At 43.4% G+C, this 21,561-nt stretch overlaps 1 protein-coding gene across 5 annotated transcripts in view; it reads right to left on the bottom strand.

Moving 5' to 3' along the window:
• APLP2 (amyloid beta precursor like protein 2) overlaps nucleotides 1–21,561 on the bottom strand; it is a 45,456-nt gene that overhangs the window by 4,565 nt on the left and 19,330 nt on the right. For 3 of the 5 annotated variants that reach the window (XM_057373544.1, XM_057373545.1, XM_057373546.1), the window contains exons 2-14: nucleotides 18,832–19,005; nucleotides 17,505–17,634; nucleotides 14,399–14,511; nucleotides 12,849–13,024; nucleotides 11,767–11,984; nucleotides 10,039–10,206; nucleotides 7,956–8,071; nucleotides 7,310–7,384; nucleotides 6,059–6,217; nucleotides 5,518–5,646; nucleotides 2,588–2,687; nucleotides 1,872–2,042; nucleotides 1,261–1,296 (exon numbers count right to left, since the gene is read on the bottom strand). In XM_057373544.1, the coding sequence (XP_057229527.1) occupies nucleotides 1,261–1,296; nucleotides 1,872–2,042; nucleotides 2,588–2,687; nucleotides 5,518–5,646; nucleotides 6,059–6,217; nucleotides 7,310–7,384; nucleotides 7,956–8,071; nucleotides 10,039–10,206; nucleotides 11,767–11,984; nucleotides 12,849–13,024; nucleotides 14,399–14,511; nucleotides 17,505–17,634; nucleotides 18,832–19,005 (1,765 nt within the window). The remainder of the gene's footprint in view (nucleotides 1–1,260; nucleotides 1,297–1,871; nucleotides 2,043–2,587; nucleotides 2,688–5,517; nucleotides 5,647–6,058; nucleotides 6,218–7,309; nucleotides 7,385–7,955; nucleotides 8,072–10,038; nucleotides 10,207–11,766; nucleotides 11,985–12,848; nucleotides 13,025–14,398; nucleotides 14,512–17,504; nucleotides 17,635–18,831; nucleotides 19,006–21,561) is intronic. The other 2 variants (XM_057373547.1, XM_057373548.1) reach the window with 2 other exon arrangements.

Below are 21,561 nucleotides of genomic sequence, written 5' to 3'. Positions count from 1 at the left end.
CTCAGCTGCTGCACTGAGCTCTGCTAYTTGTCTCAGGGTGCTGTACCAAATAACAGTCCCAGTTCCATGGAGCTCAAAGGCACAGTTTAAATTATAATGCCTCCCAGGGGAAAAAAACTAAAACCACACACTGCACAAAATCCCATCCCCCCAATCTAAAACTTACTCAAAGCTCTCAAGCAATTCAATGAAAAGTGAAGGGAGAGAAGGAACAAGTGTAGGACAATCAYTGTCCACAGGTAATCAGAGTCTCTTACATTTACCCAGACAGGRAGAACTACCACAAATTAATCATCTTCAATTCAACAAAGCAGATGTCAAAATATTTAATAAATAAAAAAATAAAACTGTCCCAGTTCCTGCCAGAGCAATCAGCACACTGAATTAGCTGTACACTCTTCTRCAAGAGGGATGAAGGCGACTTACATTTGCAGAAAAATGCAGATAACGAGAATAGTTTCAAGCTATTTGGCCTTTACCATGTTACAAAACTACTTGTGCTCATAAGAAATGGTTATTAGCAAAAATCTTTTGCTCTCCTTTRAGGTCTACACAGTATATTTGGAACCAAAGCAGATTAAAACACTGGTTTTAAGTCCACACACTGCTCATGTAGCACTACCCTGCAAGAGCCTCCCATTTCTACTGATCTTTCCCTGATTCCATATCACTAACAGAGACATTATTTAATGCTAATATTTCTATGCTGCTCTTAAAGCCCCTTTTTAACCAGGCACTGGGCTACTGTAGAATTAATCCTGAGCTAAGGGAGAAATGGAAGACCACACACACTTTGCTGGAATGGAGAGATGCTACGTGTGGGAAGGTAATGCCAAGGAAATCACTAACACAGAGGAGGAATCTCCTGTTTTATCTGTCCCATACTGCACTCCATGAGGACATTTAGATGGGAAATAGCCTGTCCCCTGAAGAACACTCATTCTTAGTTTAGTGGTATCATGGGGCATCAAGGACAGGTGGCASAGGAGGCAGAAGAGCCTCTGGACTATTCCCCACCAGCACTGCAGGGTTTAATCTGAGAAGTGTGAGCCTAYCTGGGAAGAACACATACACAATTAGATGCTCAGACTAGCTGGCTTCTTTAACACTAGGCCTAAACAAGCAAAACTGAATGTTACTGATCTAAGTGAGAGCAGGGAAATTAAAATCAAGGTGAGTATGGAACTAAAATGAAGCTATCAAACACACTGAGGAGACAGAGTGACTGAAAGCACTGTGAGGGAGCAGCTTAGAACCAACCTTTTTTCATTGGATGGTACAAATCCGGCTGAGGATCTAGCAGGAGGGAAAACAAAAACAAAAATAGCAGAGAAAGGAGATTAAGAAAGAAAGGAAAAAAGCTCGTGCATGATTTCTGACTCAGACCCTGAGAAAAGCTTTTAGGCTACAGTTTTAAGCTCAGGACTCTGTTCAAGCATTTTTGAAATAAATACACACGCACACGCCAGCTGTCAACACCCAACAATACAAAAAAATAGAAATATGTACTATAAAAAAAAGGGAACTCCTGCAACCCTTCAGCAGGTCACAGCACAAAGCTTCTTAACATTACATGAGAGTGTTTTTGTTAAAGACTGAAAATTAATTCCAGAGTCAAGCCACACTGTAAAAACTTAACACTCACTGCAAAATGAAGAGAGAAAGGACCAATTTACAAAGAGAAGAAYCAGAAAATCAAGAAAGCAGCTCAGTGGACCTTACTCGCAGCACTGCTTCTCCAGTGAGTGAGGGGTGCTGGCAGGGTGACTGCTTTACTCTAAATAACCCAAAGAGATGGAAGTTTCTCTGTTCCAGCTGAGCCTACCAGCTAAGGAGAACCAGCAGTGAAGCCAATGTTTAATTCCACATACCTTCACTTTCAGGCACGGCTGGGAAGGTTTTCACCTGGAATGGGCGGAAAGGTTTGCCATCCAGTGGAATTTCTTCACTCTCCTCAGAGCTCACTCTGACATCCACCTGGGACTCAGAAATGGAGGATGTGAACTGATCCATGTCTGCACGTTGCTCCTGAAGCAGCTCATCTGAAAGGAATAAGAGGAATTATTAYACAAACTGCACGAAACCTGGCAGGGATCAAGAGGGCCAGATGGTTTGAACCAGGCTGAGGCAGGGCTGCAGGGGAACAATTCTCAGGGCTGCCAGATTACTTTTTCTTGCATATCTTATCTGGAATTCTTAGTAACCTTTACTGAGTTACTTAGAAATATATTCCAATAAGGGCCAAGAGGTTTGATGTGGCAAGAGGTTTTGGCAAGATGGGATTAAACCATAAAGGGAGAAAATATCTGGGGTTTTTTAATGGACCTTTTTCATCTCCCTTAGAAAGACAATTTTGCTATTCTGAACATTGTTGAATTTTTATTCAATGGACAGCAAAAATTCTTGGGAACAAGCTATTCTGACTGGCTGTTTTGTAGCATCCAGAGAGTATCTTCCCTGAAGTCCAAGCCCAAGTGCTTGTTGTCAAGGGCACCCCCTCTAAGGAGAGCAATCTTTTGGGAGCTCACTGGATAYAAAAACTTGGGAGTCTTAACACAACAGCTTAGGGGCTGGCACACACACTCACCAATCTCATCCTGGATTTCTTCAGCTACATATGGCACCTTGTAGAGCAGAGACAAGCTTTGATTCATCCGCTCYTCAATCACATGAAGATGTGTCATCACCTGCAGATGTACAAGAGTGTGTTGGAGTAGGCAAAGACTGTCAGTCATTTCAAAGTACCACTTCTTTCCTTGCTCAAAAAAAACCCATCTATTCCTGGTGCATCTGCCATGGCAGGCAACAGGGGACACAGATCCATCCAGTACAATTCTCTGACCAATGCTCTCACACTTCATTGGAACTGGCCGTATGTACATGGTGCTCTCAGGAGTCTGGGAAATGTTGGAGTGAGAGGATTCAACTGAATCTCACTGTAACCAGCTCTCCMCTGGAAACAACAAAATGCCATCAAAACTGCTATTTCCCATATGCCCAACAAAGTCATAATTCATCTGCTGCAGCAGCCACAAGTGCGTGCTTTATTAATGAATTATCATTCCTGACTGCTAGAAAAGATAGAGGCAAAAGGAGCAGATAGGGTATTTTACCAGCTCTAGTTTCAGAACAAAGGTGCCTTTCAAACCAACTGCAGCATTACATTTGTCCTACACCCACCCACTGGCAGCAGTGTTCTCCCTCCTTTGAGCAATACATTCAAGCTCTGGGCTCATTCAAGCTCAAATCACTCCTCCCAAGTGTATTATACCCAGCAATGAAGTCAGGCCTGACCTGAAGAGGGTGCTGCATCATCAGGGATCATGGAGAGCAAGGAAAACATTTGTATGGACGGTCAAACATTGCAAAAAGCTWAAGAGTCAGATGGACCTGTTTTACGGTCCAATGTGTGCCTGATCTTTAAGAGCAAGGATGAAAACAATTTAATTTTGCATGTGGCTGCTTGTCAATCAGGGGAATAGACTGAGGAGCCTAAAGTGCACCTGAAAAATAACAGGAATGGAAATTGAACTCTACCACCCACAACCTTCACATGTCGATTTGTTGACACTGCAGCCTTCAGAATGAATCAAGGGCTGTTTAGAGCTTAGCTTAGGAACACAGCTCCCTCCTGGGCTGGAGCAGCAGCAGAACAAAGCTTTGGGCCAGGCTGTGCCCAGCACATCTCTGAAAACATGACCATGAATTCCACGTGGAGAGTCAAGCACCATCATGACAACCACAGCTACCACCACACCTCCTGGGGATGTGCAGCTTAACAAGAATCCCACAGGCAGTGGGAGACAATCCAGGAGACACGAGAAAATGGCTCACTGCCAGCACCCAGAAACAAGGTGGAACCCATGGGATCTGCCACCTCCCAGTGTGAAGTTTGCTTCTGGAAAAACACCACTCTTCCCTTGACCAGAGGTGACAGCAACAGGCTCCAGTCCCTGTCCTACCCCTCACYCAAGATATTTCCACCTCCTGGCTATGCAGTTTTTTATGCATTTTTCCCTGAGTGCCTATTTTTTCCTTTTGGATGTGCTCCACAGCCCTGCCTCTATGAAGCTCTCCATTCTTTCTTCTTGCTTATCTTTTGTGCATTGCAGAATTCAAAGATACTCCAAAGCAGCATACCAGTCACAGACTGGGACTAGGAAAGCATTCCTTAAACTTCAACTGGACAGTGAGTTCTCTCTGAAACTGAGACAGGGCATACCCTTGTGTTTAGATCTTTCATTGTTAATGATGCCTTARGGACCCTGGAAATGAAACAACACACTTGCAAGATAATTTTAGTATAGGAGATAATATAAAAGCTGGTCTTTATTGGAGGCCTCCAATATGAAATGGAGGAGCAGATATGGAAAAATGTCCATAAAARCCCACCCCYCACAGGGTGAACAGAGTTTTTTTATAAGTGTGTCAAATTAGCATATTTGACAAGAATTCCCAATTAGAAGCACAGGTGATGAGGTGATTTCTCCCTTCTAGTTTAATCTTCTTCTGGAGCCCCTCCTTCGTACTAGCTGTACTTTGTTTACACAAATGTGTCTTGAAGAGCCTTGAATGTGYCTTTTTGGCCTTGGTAGCCAGGRAGTACCAAGAYAGAATTGGGGGCCCTGGAATGARTTTGGTCTTTCTGCCTRGGGAAGAGRAATGGAAAGCTACTGGAAAAACTACTGACAGAAGCTCCTAATAAAATGATAGGCTAAAAATGGATGTGTAAAGAATACAGAGAMTATATAAAAGGCAAAAATCAGTCTGGCAYTAACAGGCCATTCTTGATTYGAATTTTGATTCAGTTGCACCTTTCAGCACATCTTTCAGCATTTTAAAAGAGGTGAAAATGAGTATCAGGACATAATTCCAAAGATTTGCAGAGTATCTGCAAGTACTCTTAGAAGTACAATGGCCAGGTTTGAAGCAGCATATTCATATACACTGTGCAGCAGAAGGAAAAAGATCTTCTGGCTGTTCAGAAGTAATGGTACAACATCAACTCATCAAAACCAGATTTTCTGATAACAACTATGATCAAGTTTTTGGAAAGAGTTATGAATTATGCTTTGAAAACCAGGCAGTAASTCTGCAGAGGCACGAGAGAATTCCCACAAACCCCAAACACAGGCACTAAGAAGAACAGGCCTAAGGAAAGAAATATGTAGACACTTGGAGAAGTGAGGAAGTCTGTTCAGGATAACCAAGACCACAGCAAATAATTTCAGGGGTGCTTGATAAAACAAAYCACAGAACTGATTCTGATCTAGTTCTAAACTCCTCAACTTGTCACTGTGACAACAACAGACAAATCAGAGTTTCAGTTTCTAACACTGAGTCAGATACCACGGAAAAGCATGCAGGGAGTGTATCTGGTGACAGGAAATAAGCACAGGAAAGAGGGAGAGCTCAACACGGATGAAGCTGCTGCAGTGCCCAGCAACACACAGCTTCCCGAGCCTCCAACAGCCAGGGCTGGGCAACAGAGTTCCTTTGACAGAAAGCCCCTCCCACCTGGGATTTCATCTGAGCAGCCTTCTCGGGATCCACTGCCAGGACGTGCTGGTAGTGGCGGATGGTGTGCAGCCGGTCCTTGTTCTCGGCACGGACGTAGCGCTTCAGRGCCTGCAGGATGCGGTGGGGCTGCAGGATGGGAGCAGGAACAGGTCAAACACTGGAGTCAACCCAAACCCACAGCTGAAAACAGCACCTCAGGTGGGAGGCTACTTTGGTGCTGAACAGATCTGTCACGTGCACAGATTTTATTTTATTTTTTTTTWAATTAAGCCTGTTTGACTCAGAACATTACACCTTAAGAACGGTGCGTTATGGATACCAAACAAAGCAGAGGGYTTTCTCCCCAGGCAGGAAGGAGAGTGAGACAATTACAGACCCACTGCTAAATCTGCAGCACCAACTTCCACAATGCAGAAGCTTTCCTAGGAACTAACTCCCAGTTTCTGCAAGTCACAGGCAATTTTCTCACCAAGACATTTCCACCTTCCACCCTACTCAGTGCTATCCTACTGGAAAAACACRTTGGGAAGGAACTCACACGTGGTGGGTCAGCCTGCAGGGCAGCCAGGTAGTTCTCCAGGGCAATGCGACGCCGATCGTTCAGCATGGCTTCCACACGAGCCAGGTGAGTCTCCACCAGCTGCTGCTTCTCACTTGCTGCTTCTTTCTCCAGAGATTTCACCATAGCCTGGAAGTGCTGGAACAAAGTAATCTGTTGAAATGCACTGTGTGATCATTAATGCCTGTAACCCCTTAGAACTAACAAAGGCTGTCAAACTCCATGTCTCCTAACATTTACAGTTAGGAGAGAAAGGCATGGAGAAACACTGATGGAGATTTCATCTCTGCAAATTCCGTAGTAACAATCTGCCTTCCAAACTTCCCTCAGAAGCCRTTTCAAAGGTCTGAAGAGGAAAAATGACCTTGCACATAATTAACTCTGTTCCTTGACACTGCAGGATGAAAATAGGATTGATCCCTTCAGCCTGAAGCCATTAATTTGAATTTCAGACGTTTACAAAGGTATTGTATAAGGAATTTTCCATCAGTATGCCTTCAGATCAAATTCGTGTTCTTTTAGAAAGGTCATAACCTTCATCTCCAAACCAYGTCCACTAAGTGTTGTGTTTCAACAGAGATAATGACAAATTCTTGGATTTGCACATAGTTCGAAACATTGACTCGTTATTAAAAAATGCAGAGAAAACTGTGCCCAGGATAAAATCCAAAATGGGCTTAAAAGCTGGAGTCASTCACTTAGTTGTATATTGGTTTGAGAGAAATTCATGGAGTTGTCACTGCCTGAAGAGCCTTCCCCTAACGATCCCACACTGTGAATATCCCTGATTAACTTCAGTCCAACTGAACTCTCCTCACAAGGCACAAGATTGGCATTTTGGCAGCAAACCAGTTTTATCTGCTGTCTAAGCAGTTTTCACTATGTCTGCCCAAGCAGGAAATGTGTGTCCAGAGAGCCAGGGCTGACTCTGAACCAAGCTCTGAGGGCAGTGGCTASTGCAAGACAGGCCAAAGGTCTGAAATTACAATTTGGCTCTGCAGTCGCTACGCTTGAGAGGCAAGATCACTTTCTACTAGGTGTGTCTAGGAAAGGGCCTGACACAGTATCCAATCATCTCCAGTTTTAAGAACAAAACAATTGAATCAAACCTCCTCTAAAACGCAGCTGTTGACAGAGCAGAAAGGCTGCTCCTACATCTAAGTTGTTTTTTGGCTCTGAATATTGCAAGCTCTCTCAGTAACTTTCATCTTTAGGTCCTCCCACTCTTACCTGGATCAGAGTCTGCCTTTCTGCCTTGGGGAGATTTACAGCCTGGTGCTCAGCTTCCTCCCATTCCTTTTTCACCTGGACAGGAAAAGGAGAACACATGAACAAGACACAAATTTAAATCTGATCTTTGTGAGCTGATTTGCCTTCACAGGCAGATCCTAGCACAGCCTGGCTGGGTTATGAAGGCACAAAAGAGCTATTGTGCAGTTTAAACCTAGCACTTAATCCCTCTGAGCAACAAGCCAAGCTTCACAAAATCCCAGAAGGGTTTGGGCYGGAAGGGACCTTAAAGCTCATCTTGTTCCACGCCCTGTCACAAGCAGGGACACCTTCTTCTAGACCAGATGGATCCACACCCTGTCTAACCTGGCCTTAAACACTTTCASGTATGAGGAATCCACARCCTCTSTGGGCAGCCTGTGCCAGGGCTTCAGCACCCAATGAGTAAAGAACTCCTTCCCAGCATCTAATCTAATTCCTCTCTCCCAACACTGGAGAAATAAAAATCTAACTGCTGTGGTGTGATCATACTGAAAGAAACACATGAAGCCTGGAAACTGGAAAGCCAGTCACTTCACCACCAACTTTCCAGTAAAACAGGGGCAGCAACCCTACACATGAATGAAGCCTGAAGGCTGACACTCACCCGGTCCATGCGGTTGTGGTGCCTGACCTCCAGCTGCTCCTTGGCCTTCTGGAAGCGGGCATGCTCATTGTCATCAGCAGGGGTTTCAAAGTAGACATCCACATCATCAGTTGGCACTGCACGAAGAGGGAAGGGTAAGCAGAGCATYGGAAACCCACTATTCTGGTTTGCASAGGGTAGGGAGAGAAATCTCCATGTCTGTCTAATTAATAGTCTGCCTAATTAACAGGCTCAAGCTGAGCCTACTGAACAGTCATCTTCTAGAGTCCATTTTGGAATCTTTACAGCACCAATCCTCTGTCCAACATCAGCTCCATCAGCCCAAAAGGCTGCRATGACCACAGCTCCCAGCACTGTCTGGCCTGCTCAGTGCAGAGGTGAGCAGCACTCAGCTCCAGAAACAGTGTCTGGCATGGCAGGATAAAGAACTCCTTTTCCATTCCCTTTCACATTGGCTTTGGATGGTCTAAGTGCTATTCTGTGCATTACCTGTTCACTGACAAGCTGGCTCCAGACATCATTAATATGATTAGGGAGCTTGACAATTAATCTCCACAWAACCAATATTTTATACTTCAAACCTACCTTCCCTACCAGATACACCATGCAGGACTTACAGGCAATGGTATTAGACAAGACAGTAACAGAAAGAAGCTCAGTGCAACGAAGTGACTTGTCCAATACACTGGATGGTTTGTAACTTCAAGACATCCAGATTTGACAAGGGGAGAAACAAAATTTCAGAACTGATAAACTTCAAGCATCTGCAGAATCYACATCAGGGGCTCTGTATTCCATATACTCAGGTCAGGAAGTGCTGAACATGCTCCTGTGCTACAGTTTTATGAACTACACATCCCAGAACSTTTCTGAAAGATCTGTGGCAAACGTGATGCACTCTGTCATTGCCCTTTGCCTGAGGGAGGGCACAAAGGGACATGTAAGKCAACCTCTCATCCATATTAGGTATTTGGGTGGAAAAACCCTCCAACACATCATTAAGGACAGCATGCTTCAGAAAYAAATTACCTGGCACTTCAGCATGAACACAGGGTAAGAGTTTAGCATGCACTGCATCCACCACCCTTCCCTCTAACTAGGGGGAAATAATGACAACATACAACACAGGCACTATTGTTGCATGCAAGGTACAATGTCACATCASGTCCATATTCTGGGCCTGCTTCTGGCATTTCTGAACCAGGCTTGGACAGAGAGAACTCTCTTCCCAGTCCCAAATCCTTCTGTAACGAGACAAACCTTAGTACAAAAAGCTCCTGACATCCGCATCTTTTCTTTCACCACCTCAGTCAGATCACCCCAATCTAAAGCACTTGCATGAAGCACATTTTGTAAACAGGATTATGGCTGTATAGTCAGGCTGCCAAGCCCCAGATAACACAAAAAGCCTTTCAAAAGGCTTTAATGGTAGCTGAAGTGGAAGTGCTGGAGTTCAACAATAAGATTAATAAGGAGGTTAAAATGGTTTTGGTAGTTTTATCATCTGACATAAAAGCCAGTTGAAATTGGTGCCAAAAATCTTAAGCACTCAAAAACACAGGGAATGAGCTGTGATTTGTATTTCATAGCAAGCTGAAAATGAGAATCTAAATTCKATACTATTGTCTGATATTTTCCAAAATCAAAATAGCAGGAAAATGCCTACTACCAGGAGAACACCAGCCTGCTTTTCAGGACCTACTGTCAAACATATGCTTGGTAACATGYGGGGGAAAGCAAGGGCTTCCTTACATATATTTTGATTAAAAAGCCAGTTTGGCAAGARGTCAGACAGCTTCTGGTCCCTGCCATAGATCTGGAAGAGGACAGCTGAGCCCTCAGCAAGAGCTGCTAGTCACCAGAGAGCACAGATAGCATATTGTGAGAGCCACTTTCCTCAGCAACAATCACCTTACAGACCTAGGGAAGCRGAGACAGGAGGAGACTGCTGCAAAGGGACAGACACCAGAACCAAAGGGATAAGCTACAGACGGGTCCTCATTGCCCAAGGCAAGGAGGAGGAGACACCACACGCCAGACAGACAGTGGCCAGCTGCAAAAGCCAACGGGAGGCAGGACTTACTCATCTTTTTACACACAGCCATACAATACTCCTCTGACTCAAAATTGTTCCTGTTGCCTCCGCAGCCTCCATATATAAAGCGAATGCATTTTCTCTTGTTAGGATCGAAGTACCAACGAGGCATCACAGCCCGGCAGGGCCCTGTCATGGCCTCCTGGGAGCAGACAGCTGTGTGGAGACGGTGAGAACATGAGCTGGTGAGGAGCACATGGCTTGCTGAGAGACTTACATGATGCAGAGGTGATTTTGTTTCACCCCTTTCTCTGAGGCACCGGCCTCAGCATCACTGCTGCACTGACCCAAGGGCTTCTGTCAGTTTTGGGGGGTTGAACACTCCAAAGCATCCATCACAAGCTSTTCAAGGAGATGCCTGTATGTGGTGCTCTGTCTCTACATGGAGCTCTCATCTGTGAGAGATTTCTCCAGAGCCAGGGACTGGGACAACATGAATCTGTTCTGCTGATGCCATACTATKATGCCCCAGATGCCCCAGTGGGAGAGTCTCCACACTATAAAACCAACAGCATGGAAAGCCAGTCCATTAGGCCTGCTTAAAGCATCCATGGATGTCCTGTTCACTGCACTCCGCCTGGACAGATACTCCACATCTTACAGGGGAGGGAATAAGTGAAAAAAGCAAGCTAACAAGGGCAGTGATCTCCATGACAGCCTCAGACACTAAGATTTTAAGGTCTGAAACATCTATCCACCAAATATCAAAACTCCGTGCAGCCATGGCACAGGGAACACTTGACTGTGAGCCAGCAACAGCAGCTGAGCTGTTTTGAGGCAAGACAGAAGATACAGTATGTAAGTTAGCAACTGTTCCTTCAGGCAAAAAAGACTGTGTACCCTCAAAACAGACACCCCAATCATATTGCTTCCAGCCTCTTACAACACCTACACATCTGTAACAGCCCTCTACATGCATGAGTGAAGCCTCTTTTCAGCAAGGAAAATTATCTGCAGCATGCTGGCATTTTACCAAAAAGATGCGAGAACTGCTGGCAATGATTCAGCAATCTGTAGTTAATTGAATTTCATTCCCTCTCGGCTCCTCCCTCCACTGCAGACACCTCTACATACAAAGTGTAAGATATCACATAATTCTGAGGCACGACACCATCAGCTCCCTGTGAGGGCACCTACCACTCAACAAAAGCTGCCACCAGCACAGTACATTCTACTACTGCAGAAAGTGCATCTTAACATATAATAAAGTCGGGCCAGTTGTGCTGGCTGACTTTCTTTTGCAGAAGTATTTATGCAAAGGCAGCACCAAGGATGTTCCTCACCATTAAATGACCAGATAGCACTTCTGCAGAGTATGGTCCACCACCCTTATCTTCCTCATTTTAAACTGGTATAAACCACCAGGTTTTAAATTCACAGTGTACCTCAAATTTCCCTTTCAGATTTTCCAAAATTTGCAGATTTTCTGACTCATCACTGCACCTTCATGGAGGTACTTGTTCAACGTGCCAAGCACGCTGGCCTCCTGCCAGCAGARCTGCTGTTTATCTGCAAACATATGGCCCATACTCTAGAGAGGTAATTTCAACACTTGAAACGTAAGTATCATCAGCYTTCCTCTGTTTGCTAACTTATATGGCAAATAAAACTTTCAAGTGGCATTTATTGTCTTGATCAAAACCCCAYCACTAACTAACAGCAAACAGGAATGATCTCAAGGGAGCAGGAGGCCTGTGGACTGCAATTGTGTCTTACATTTCATGTCGCTGCTCACTTCTTTTTCAGCCACAGCCTTGTCGCTGCTGGGCTCAGTGGGGGTCTCTTCATTRTAGTCATCAACTTTGTAGCTGTCATAGTAGTAATCACGGTCTTCCACCACGTCCTCCTCCTCTTCCCCTTCATCATCCTCATCCTCATCTTCTTCCACAGCTGTTCCTGTGAAGTCTTCTACACCTGCCTCTGTAGGGAACTCACTGGAGGAATGTGGATAAGTTAGGGGGTAAATTTAGGGCTAATCACTTGGATGTATGACAACAGAATAATGATTCTCTTTCCATCTGCTCTAGAAACACCTGAAATGGGCAAAATAAGTGTACCAACAATTCATTAGCCCATCACCCACAGCAGGGGACACCCCTCATTACAAACACTACTGCTGCTGCAGGCAAAGCTTCTCCACAGCTCTGCCTTCATGTGGCCTCTTTCTATTTTTTCAGAAAGTGGAAGTCTACCCTTGGGGCAGGTTCCTAATGTAGAATTCCAGAAAGGTCTGGGTTGGAAGGAACCTTAAAGCCCATCTTGTGCCACCCCCTGCCAAGGGCAGGGACACCTTCCACTATCCCAGGGTGTTCCAAGTTTTGTCCAACCTGGCATTGGACACTTTCAGGGATGGGGCAGCCACAGCTTCTCTGGGCAGCCTGTGCCAGGGCCTCACCATCCTCACAGCAAAGAATTCTTTCCCAAAATCCATCTAATGCTGCCCTCTGGCAGGGTGAAGCCATTCCCTCTTGTCCTGTCACTGCAGGCCCTTGTCCAAAGACCCTCTCTTAGCTCTCTTGGAGCCCATTTAGGCATTGGAGGGGCTCTAAGGACTCCCAGCCTTCTATTCTGCAGGCTGAATGACACCAACTCTCTGCAAGGATGAAGGGAGAAGGGGTCTTTAGTTCCCTAAAAGGGGCACTGCAAAGCCATTTGTCCTCCACAGGCTCAACTTCAGGAAACTCAGAAGCACAGAAATTTGCTCAATTCTCACCACAAGGGAACTGCTGTGCAAAATATTCGAAGCAGCAGCTTCATATACAAAGCTGTCAACATCAACACACCAGKAAGAACTCTACCTCTTGTAAAGGTCATARTCTTCATCRTCGTCCTCATCCTCTTCCTCTTTGGACAGAGCCTCATCCACAACCTTAGTCTGAGGACAGCACACATATTCTGTTCCRTGGAACTGGTCCACTCCACAGGGCAGCAGCATSCCATAGCTGTGCAGGATCATCCCTTCTGTCAGACAGGCCTGAAAGTGGAGCMCATTCATAGCATTTTAGCATCGTGCTCTTCCTTTGGATAAAGCTCAAGTTTGTCTATCAGAGATCCCAAGAACTGTTTAAATTTTATGGCACAAACAACAGCCACATATGACCAAAACCTGAACATCAAAGGAAAGTGGATTTGAAACTTGTAGTGTAAAAGAAAATCCCCAGAAAATTCCCAGATTCAGAACTACCCAGTACTTCCTGGTGTTAACCTTTCACACCCCAGCCCCAACAACTGCTGGTTTTTCTGCTGGGCAAAGCTCAGGGAAAAAAACCCAAACATTTTGTGCCAGCTCAAGGGAGAACACTTGAAAGAACCACAAAGGGTGTTTGCTTTTCTGGGCTGGCCATTTCAATAAACTCTATCTATTAAACTTTACATTGGAGCAAGTGAATAATTGCTCAAATGGTCTTTGTGTCAAGATTATTTTAACCATGCTGTAGATGAAAATCAATYAGATAATTCAAGAAAAAGCCAGACATTATGTCTATACATTTGTCTTAAGCTAAGGAAATACTTGGCTCTGAGGTGCCCAGAAATTAATGAAGAAAAGCTTTATTATGCCCTTTTGTGCTTTGCTTTGTTACAACACAGATTTTAAATGAGCCAAAYAGTGCTGGAAAACTTGTGTTGCTGTTGTGTTGTTGTTTCTACAATCACTGTAGATGTTTCTACAATTGTTGCTTCCACAAAATGGAAAACATGCACATTTTGTCATTATCTTGTTTTTATTAACATGCACGTTTTGTCACATGCATTTTATTAACATGCATGATCTGCTTCAAATGGGAGTGCAGAGCTTTTGCAACAGTTTAGCTAGTCAGATAAAAAAAAACACAACCCCTCCCCCCTCTCCMAAACCATGGGCTAGATTTATTCTGAGAATATAATCCATCTCTTATGTAAAACCTCCACTAATCAGTCCCAACGAAATTCAGATTGCTCCCAGGCAAGCCCTCCCAACCAAATCCCCAGCAGCAGCAGGTACAYTAAAGCAAAATGCGCAAGAAAAATAGGAACTATCCTGCACCCCTGTATCTCCCTGGAAAGAGAACAGAAAGAGGGATGAACCATTGGTTAAAGCAGTATCCCAGAGAACTGATTTCTATTCCTAGCTCTATGAYATGGATAAGCTCTTCATGAAGAGGACAGCTTTTCGTGAAGAATAACCCAACTGGCTACACAGGTTTTTTAAGTCACTTGAGTAYTTCTGTATTTTTGCTTCCTTGATGTCTGTCTCAGTTCATTGACTGGAGCATGGGAATAGCAACCCAGAGACTGCTGTGATCCAATACTACAAGCATCCAAGCAGACAGATGCAGAACAAGCATTCTTGTCCCAGCAGCTGCATTACCTCCTTTGCCACAGTGTGCCAGTGCTGGTGGCTTTCACACACATCCATGCGCTCCTTGTGGAAGAACCGGCACTTCTCAGGAACCAGCAGGACATCGCTTACAAACTCACCCACTGAAAAACACAATGACCACAGCTCACACTTGTCCAGCTTCCAAAAGCAAATAGAGCCTCCACCAAAACTCCCCCAAAGTGCACTCTGTGCATGTGCCTTGAGGGTTTGATATATTCTTAAAGGGGACAACCCACAGCAGCTTTGAAAATTATCTCCAAGAAGCTAAAAAAAAAACCCCAAGTCTCAGAGATTCCAAGGTAAAATCAGAAGCACAGGGTGATCCTCCTGACCCCTAAAGCTGAACTGAGRGCAGAGTTTAGAGTGCAAGTTAATCAATAGTTGTTCTTCCATGAAAGAATTGACTGAAGAGAYGTCGCTCAAATCTTTGARAAGATTGTGTTTGCACTCAGATGTYTCAAMCCACTTAATCACCTATTTCCAAATGAGCTGCATCATCCCAAAATTCCTTCATGCTGTCTGCTGCTGCAACAGCCTGGAAATTTTTATATGCTGTGAGTGTTATCTATATTTTCAGTATCTGAGCAAGTCTTGTTTGGTTTTGTTTTGTTTCCAGATGGTTTAACTCAAGATCAACCACAGCACATGCACTGCCCTAATCAAAACACAGAGGGCTGGAAAATAAAAACTATACAGTTTAAGTATCAGAGTACAATCAGAGTCAGCAAACACACTGTATTCCAGTATCTAGATAACCACAACCTCACCAGCATGAGGAAGCTTAGCACTATCTTTGTGCCAAACCCAGACTTTTTTAAATTTCCACCATCATCCAGTTTGGTACCAAGACATGTGAAATAAGGATCAAAACTAAATGAGCATCACTTCCCGTTCTTAGCCCAGAAGTCCTGGTAAACACTGCCACTGGAATCCCAACATGAGGTTTTCTCCAAGCAGAGGTTTTTTTTTTTTTTTCTTTCTTGCATATACAAATGCTGCATTCAATAATTTTAAAATAAGGAGATAGCTAGATACTTTGAGAAGACCAGGAAAAGATCTTCAGCCMAAGTGTTTCAAAGCAGCATTTCCTGCACACTTGACCAGAAGCTTCAATAATCATTTGTTAAAACTGGAGAAAAGCTTTTGAGTCAAAGATTTTTGTCACAGTCTCCACAAAGCAGAATTCTTTGTCCAACCAATCTTTCACACCATCTTTTCAAAATATATCTTAAATATTGTTTGCCAATAACAATATTTACACCAATGCCAATAACAACCARTTTTTTTGCAGCTCCTTAGTGTTAATACTAAAAGCTCATGGATACTCCTACACTTCTCTACTGTAGAGAAACCGAATAGTTTAGTTAGATTACTTGATAATTGAAGATAATGAAATCAAATTACCTTCATCATCTCGTTGCAGTTACATTTTAAACTAACAAAGAGGTTGTATTTTCCCCATTTCCTTATTTCAAAACAGGCCAGTTACAAGTTTGAGTTAATAATCTTTCATCCTATTCTATAGGGAAAGGTTTAAGTGCTTCTGATAAGAAAAGCAAAACTGAAAAAACTTTAAAACTGTGGTTCTGAGGGCCGAAGGCAGAAGATTCATGGGTTCTTATCTTCACCTTTGAAATAGAAAGGAGCTTCCCTTGGCAGGGGGGCGGGCAGAGAAGATTAAACAGGGTGTGGTGATAGGATCCTACCTCAAGGTACTCTGTGCATGAATGTATTAAGGAAAACACAACCAAGAATAGAAACAAAATCYCTCAATTTGACTATAATCCAGAGAAACACATCATCCATTTACAACAAGCAATTTATGAAGTGCTAAAGAGATTTTATAGATATATAGGTTCCAGACTTGCAACTCAGACCTGMAAACCAAAGCTGCCTCACAGGCTGGGGCCTGCGAGTCATGAACACTGTGAAATATACTCATTAAAAACCTGAATAAACAGTTTAATGCTTATAAAATTATAGGACAGTCAGTAAAATCAGCTTATTTTTCAGCTGGAGAATAGGGTTGGAGAAGGATTATTTCTAGAAGAGATGACTCCTTATAAATCCAGGGATCTTGCTTTCATGCTTACTTCCATCAGAAGTTGTCCTATTGATCAGTCGGTCTTGGTTGCTTCCCAAACCTGAATTTCCACATCTATAAAGACAAGCACCTTTCTCCCAGCATGCGTCCACAATAAATTTTATGATTGTCTTTAYGATTGTCTAGTGAAAGGCATTACATAAAGAACCCACATGGTTCTGCTGCTTTGCTGGTGTTCTTCCCTGTCAAGTCACACATCAACCTGAGATACGGACATAAATTACGAAAATTGGTTCCTACTGAATGCTCCCAGCAMTCACACTCTCCCAAGACTTCTTACAAGTATTTTCCAATGGATAACTGAAAGACAGCCAGCTGAGACTGACTTTACTCCTAAGAACACACATGGAGCAATGCAGTATCAGTCACAATCCACAGGTCAGGAGTCACAAGTTAACCAGTTAAATACGCTGCCTGATTCCAGTGTGTGGGGACATTCTGGAAAGCACCATGRAATCCATCACAGTTTATCTCATTCTTTCACAGTTCAAAATGGGGACATGGGATACAGCTGCAAGAAGCAGGGCCTCTTTGAAACAGCAAAGTTTAAATATAGTCACTGAAATAGAATAGAGATCTCTTGCCAAGACCAAGCAGGAAGCCTGAGCACATTGAGCATTTAAGTCTCCAAGGCAACAAAATATTAAAGTTTCACAAAAATAGGATCAAAGTATGAAATCCCAATGTCTTTGTGATACTCAGATACAATAGCCTTCAGGTTTTTATGGCAATTGCAGAGAGAATGGGTATTTGTTTTTCACGCCAGGCACCATTATTCCACCACAGCTGTTACCAAGCTGTCGATCTGCTCCAGAAAAGCAGAGTTCCATCTTGTGGAAAGAAAAACATTTCAGTGCAAGTTGAATGTGGAAATGACAATCTTATACAAGAGAAGTCTTACAAACTTGGAGTTGTTCTCTCTGTAAGAATGTGGGAGGGAATTCCTTGCCTTTTCCACATGAATGCACAGTACAGCCAGTAAACACTCACCCAGGCACTTGTAGGGCACGACGATGTGAGGGTGGTCCTTGCACAGCTTCTTGCCACGCTTGCACCAGCTATCAATGSTGACAGGCTGGTTGGCTTCCACCACATTGGTGATCTGAAGGTCTGGGTACATCTGGGGAACAGCACACACATAGAGGTTCATCTCCAGAACTGACAGAGAATGTGCAGAGTGGCTCCTACCAGAGTAGTGAGTCTAACTATCTATACAGGAACAAGTTGGAATTTGYACATGGACTCACACGCTCCTCTCGATCAAGCTTAGGGCAGCTGGAGACATAAAAAAGCTACAACTGTCTGTCACACAAGGCTTCASAAATGGATATACCACTGCTTTGAGGCAGGAGAAAGCCAGGTCAGGGCAAGAGTCCTCACTGACACTGAGCTGAAAGGTCTGGATTTGCACAGCAATAGAAGAGGAGCATTTGGGTATTACAGTTTGGAGGAGATGTAGYTGTTTRATTCTTTYTGAAGCAGCAATCACCAACAAATAKGGTTTAGTAACATCTTCAGACTCTCTCATCACTTGTCAAGCTATGTACCCACCTCCTCAGGTCTCCTGATGCCTGGTCCATTTATGATGTATTAATTTGATCCTTATGCCCTGCCCAGTCCAGACACTGACTTATATTTAGGCTTCTACTATGTGAATTAAACACAGCCCCAGTTACATTAGCCTCGTAAAACAGTTTAAAAAGTTTTCCACTGCAGGCATGGTACATTCTGTTGCTCTCCCATAAAAAAAAAAAAAAACTACGTTCTGTGTGGTATTTTACAGGCTTGTCACCTCAGAGGAGCAATTAAATACACTGGACAAGGCAAATATGTCACACTATATCTGGAACACATTGGAAGAAGATTACATCTTTTGCAAGAAAGTATAAAGAGCTTAAAAACACTGTCAAAATTTCAATACATTATTTTTCTAATATTCTGGCTGATCTAAACATATCACTGAGAACAGCACAGYCACATTCTAATTAGAATAGGTGTTAGATTCTATTTTACACAACAGGGAGCAGATGCTGGTTAACCAGCTCAGAGGCAAAACATYTGGGTTAAGCTCTGCAATCACAGAYGAAGATACCTCTGACTTACAGACCAAGGACCTTCTGTGGCAGAGTGAGCTGATCTGAGGTAGCTTCTAAATCCCAGTGGAGTGCCCTCCCTGCTCTTCCTGGGCAATAACTCAGTGCAAGGAATTGGACTAGGCAAAAGCAAGCTCATCTCCCACAAGGTTAATTTGAGCAGCTAAATCAGAATCCAATTCCTTCACGGCAGTAGAGAGTCACGATTACACAGAAAATCTCACCTCCTGGCARTATTGCAGAATCTCCTCCTTTCTTCCAAAGCAGCTCTTAGTCCCGGAAGGATCAGGTTCCCATTTCCCTGTCTGGATGTTCACATGCATATTTAGCTTCCCACAGAACATGGCAATCTGAGGCTCTGCCACCGCAAATCCTGTCCCAGCACTGGCTGCCAGGGCCTGTGAAGACAAACCAAACCAAAACACCTTGATTGCATTATCTGATCAAGAACTCAACAACTTAAAAGAACCAGAAACTCTCTGGCATCTTCTCAGACAGCTAGCTCCTGCTTGACTCAGAATATCAGTGGAGTCTTGCAAATTATTTTGTAACAACATTCCTTGAGATGCTGAGCCCACCCCAAGTTTTCACCAGCAAGGCATTTGTTTTCCCAAACTCTGTTTATATAATTGAAACAACATCTTACCAAAACCAAGAGAAATTCCCACTTAAAGGCTGAACCTATATGGGCTAAAACAGATGCCTGAAAAACTTACTAAGTAAGTAAAACTAGTAACTTCTGGCAGAAGGACCTCTGTKAGATTACACACAAGCAGATACTACTACTAATAATAAAAATAACTGCATCCCACTGTAAGAACCCTGCTCAGAGTTTAAAGCGATGTGTTTATCCCAATACTTGAAATAGAAATTAGAAAGGTTTTTGCTCAAACATACAAATAAAGATGATTTTTGCTGAATCAGAAAAAACAGCTATGGCAACCAGCTCTTCAAAGCCTGTTGTGTCCCATTAGGTGCACTCCTATGGGGAGCTATTTCAGATGTGTATTCTGTGCACTTCCCAGACTGCACCAGCAGAAAAAACCTGACAGCCCAGGCCCACATTTGGGGTAAGCTGCAGACTGATCAATGAAAATAAGGTCAGGGCCCTTTTCTCTAGTCGTGCTGGCTGATTGAAACGAAAAAGAGGAGTAAATTGCAGATTTTTTTTTTTTCCTGAGAAGACCAAGTGGGTGCTGGGAGCTGAACAAGCTCTTCCTAAATAACTACTAGCTGCTGTAAAAGAGAAAGAGGCATGCATGAGGCAAAAAAACAGATGAACTCCTAAATCAAAAGCTCTTTAAGGTGTTCAGGGGAATGAAATTCATTTCMACTACTCCGGATAGAAACAGCAATGCACAGAGTCTGCTGGCCTAAGATGCTTTTCCACTGGCAGGCAACACAACCCCAGGCACCCAGCCCTACCTTCATATTTAACTTTCTGCACACTGAAAAATGCATAAATTATTGTGGACACTGCTCATTCCCTACTGCCAGCAGACCACTATCAACTCACATCAACACATATGCAAATATTTGTATGCTTAAAGCAAATAAAGGAGTAGAATTCAACTGGACAACTTCTTTGTGCAGCTCCTAGTTACTGGATATTAGGAAAAAGAAAAACTCTAGTATAGTTAGCTCATTTCTCCCCCTCCCCTTATCTCACTGCCTGAAGATAAAGACATTTTAACACTCAGAAAGTCAAGGATTGTTTAGTGCTGAACACAAGRTTAATGCTTGGGGGAGAAAACCAACCAGAGGCACAAAAGCAGAAATTCAAGTATTAACTGCAGAAAAATGCAAAAYTGAGTTTTAAGTACTATTCACCTGTGCATCACTTAAGAGAAACAGGCTTATACAAGTGGTTTCAGTTTACTCTGACCATTCCAACAAACAGATGCTCATGACAGCATGTTTTAGCACAGACKACAAAGTAATGAAATACCAAACTACATGTAAGAGATAACAGCATCAATGTCCCAGTATCAAAATGCTGACAATTCACATACATTTTCAAGTTTAATGTGAGTACATTTGTTGTACTCTCTGTCCTGAGGAAAAAGGTCACATAGTTCAGGTACAGGAAGAACTCTGAGGAAKAGACTGAGGCTGGGAATATGGTGCAGTAACTTGGTTCTTTCAAAAATCAAGCCTTTAGTAACATCTCACAAGGGAACACAGCAGAACCTATGACAGGTCTTGCTCCACCATCCTCCCTGCTGTGTCTTTTCAGAAGAAAGAGGCAAATGTGGAATGATCATTCATAACTCTCCAAACACACACAAACRTTTTAAGAAGCCCTTTTTATTTTGCTCCAAACAAATACCACTTTGGTACCAACAACCACTGTTTAGGGAGCACAGGATCTGACATGCTAAAGCAAGCAATCTCCAAAACAGTTTTGTTGAATGGCAACACTGCAACCACATCCAACTTCCACCCCTGCAAAAGAATGAAAAGAAATGCAAGATCAAGAACCCAGGAAGAGGGTTAACCATTGGAAGAGTACAGGACATCAAAAGAGAATAMAATGTTTGTGCTGTGATGGCACTGCTGATGCCTGAAATCTGGCTCCTCATAGCAACCTTAACAAGCCTGCAGCACAATAAGGGAACTTCATGAGCAGGAGAGGTGCCGGCTCCATCAAGAGGCAGAAACATCCGTAAGTAATCCATTCATCACAGCTCTCCAATGAGCAAAACTGTTCAAACACATACCAACCCCCTGAAATCATGACCACCCCTATTTACACACTGATGCAAGCCAGTGTTTGTTTTTGCTGTCTCTCTGGCTTGCCCTCTGCAAAGGTACCATTCCYCCTCCTTGGATTGCTCACATAGTTTGCATATCAGTCGAGTGCTGTTGCCATAGCTACCAGAACATGCTAAGCCCCAATTCACAGCTGAACAAACGAGACTAATTACTTGCTTGATTTCATCACTTTTAATCAA

Source organism: Malurus melanocephalus, unplaced genomic scaffold (assembly GCF_030028575.1).
Source record: "Malurus melanocephalus ecotype Western Australia unplaced genomic scaffold, MMel_1.1 scaffold_201, whole genome shotgun sequence".
Taxonomy (NCBI): Eukaryota; Metazoa; Chordata; class Aves; order Passeriformes; family Maluridae; genus Malurus; species Malurus melanocephalus.
Note: the sequence above shows the minus strand (reverse complement) of the source record. Positions and strands in the feature narration are given on the sequence as shown.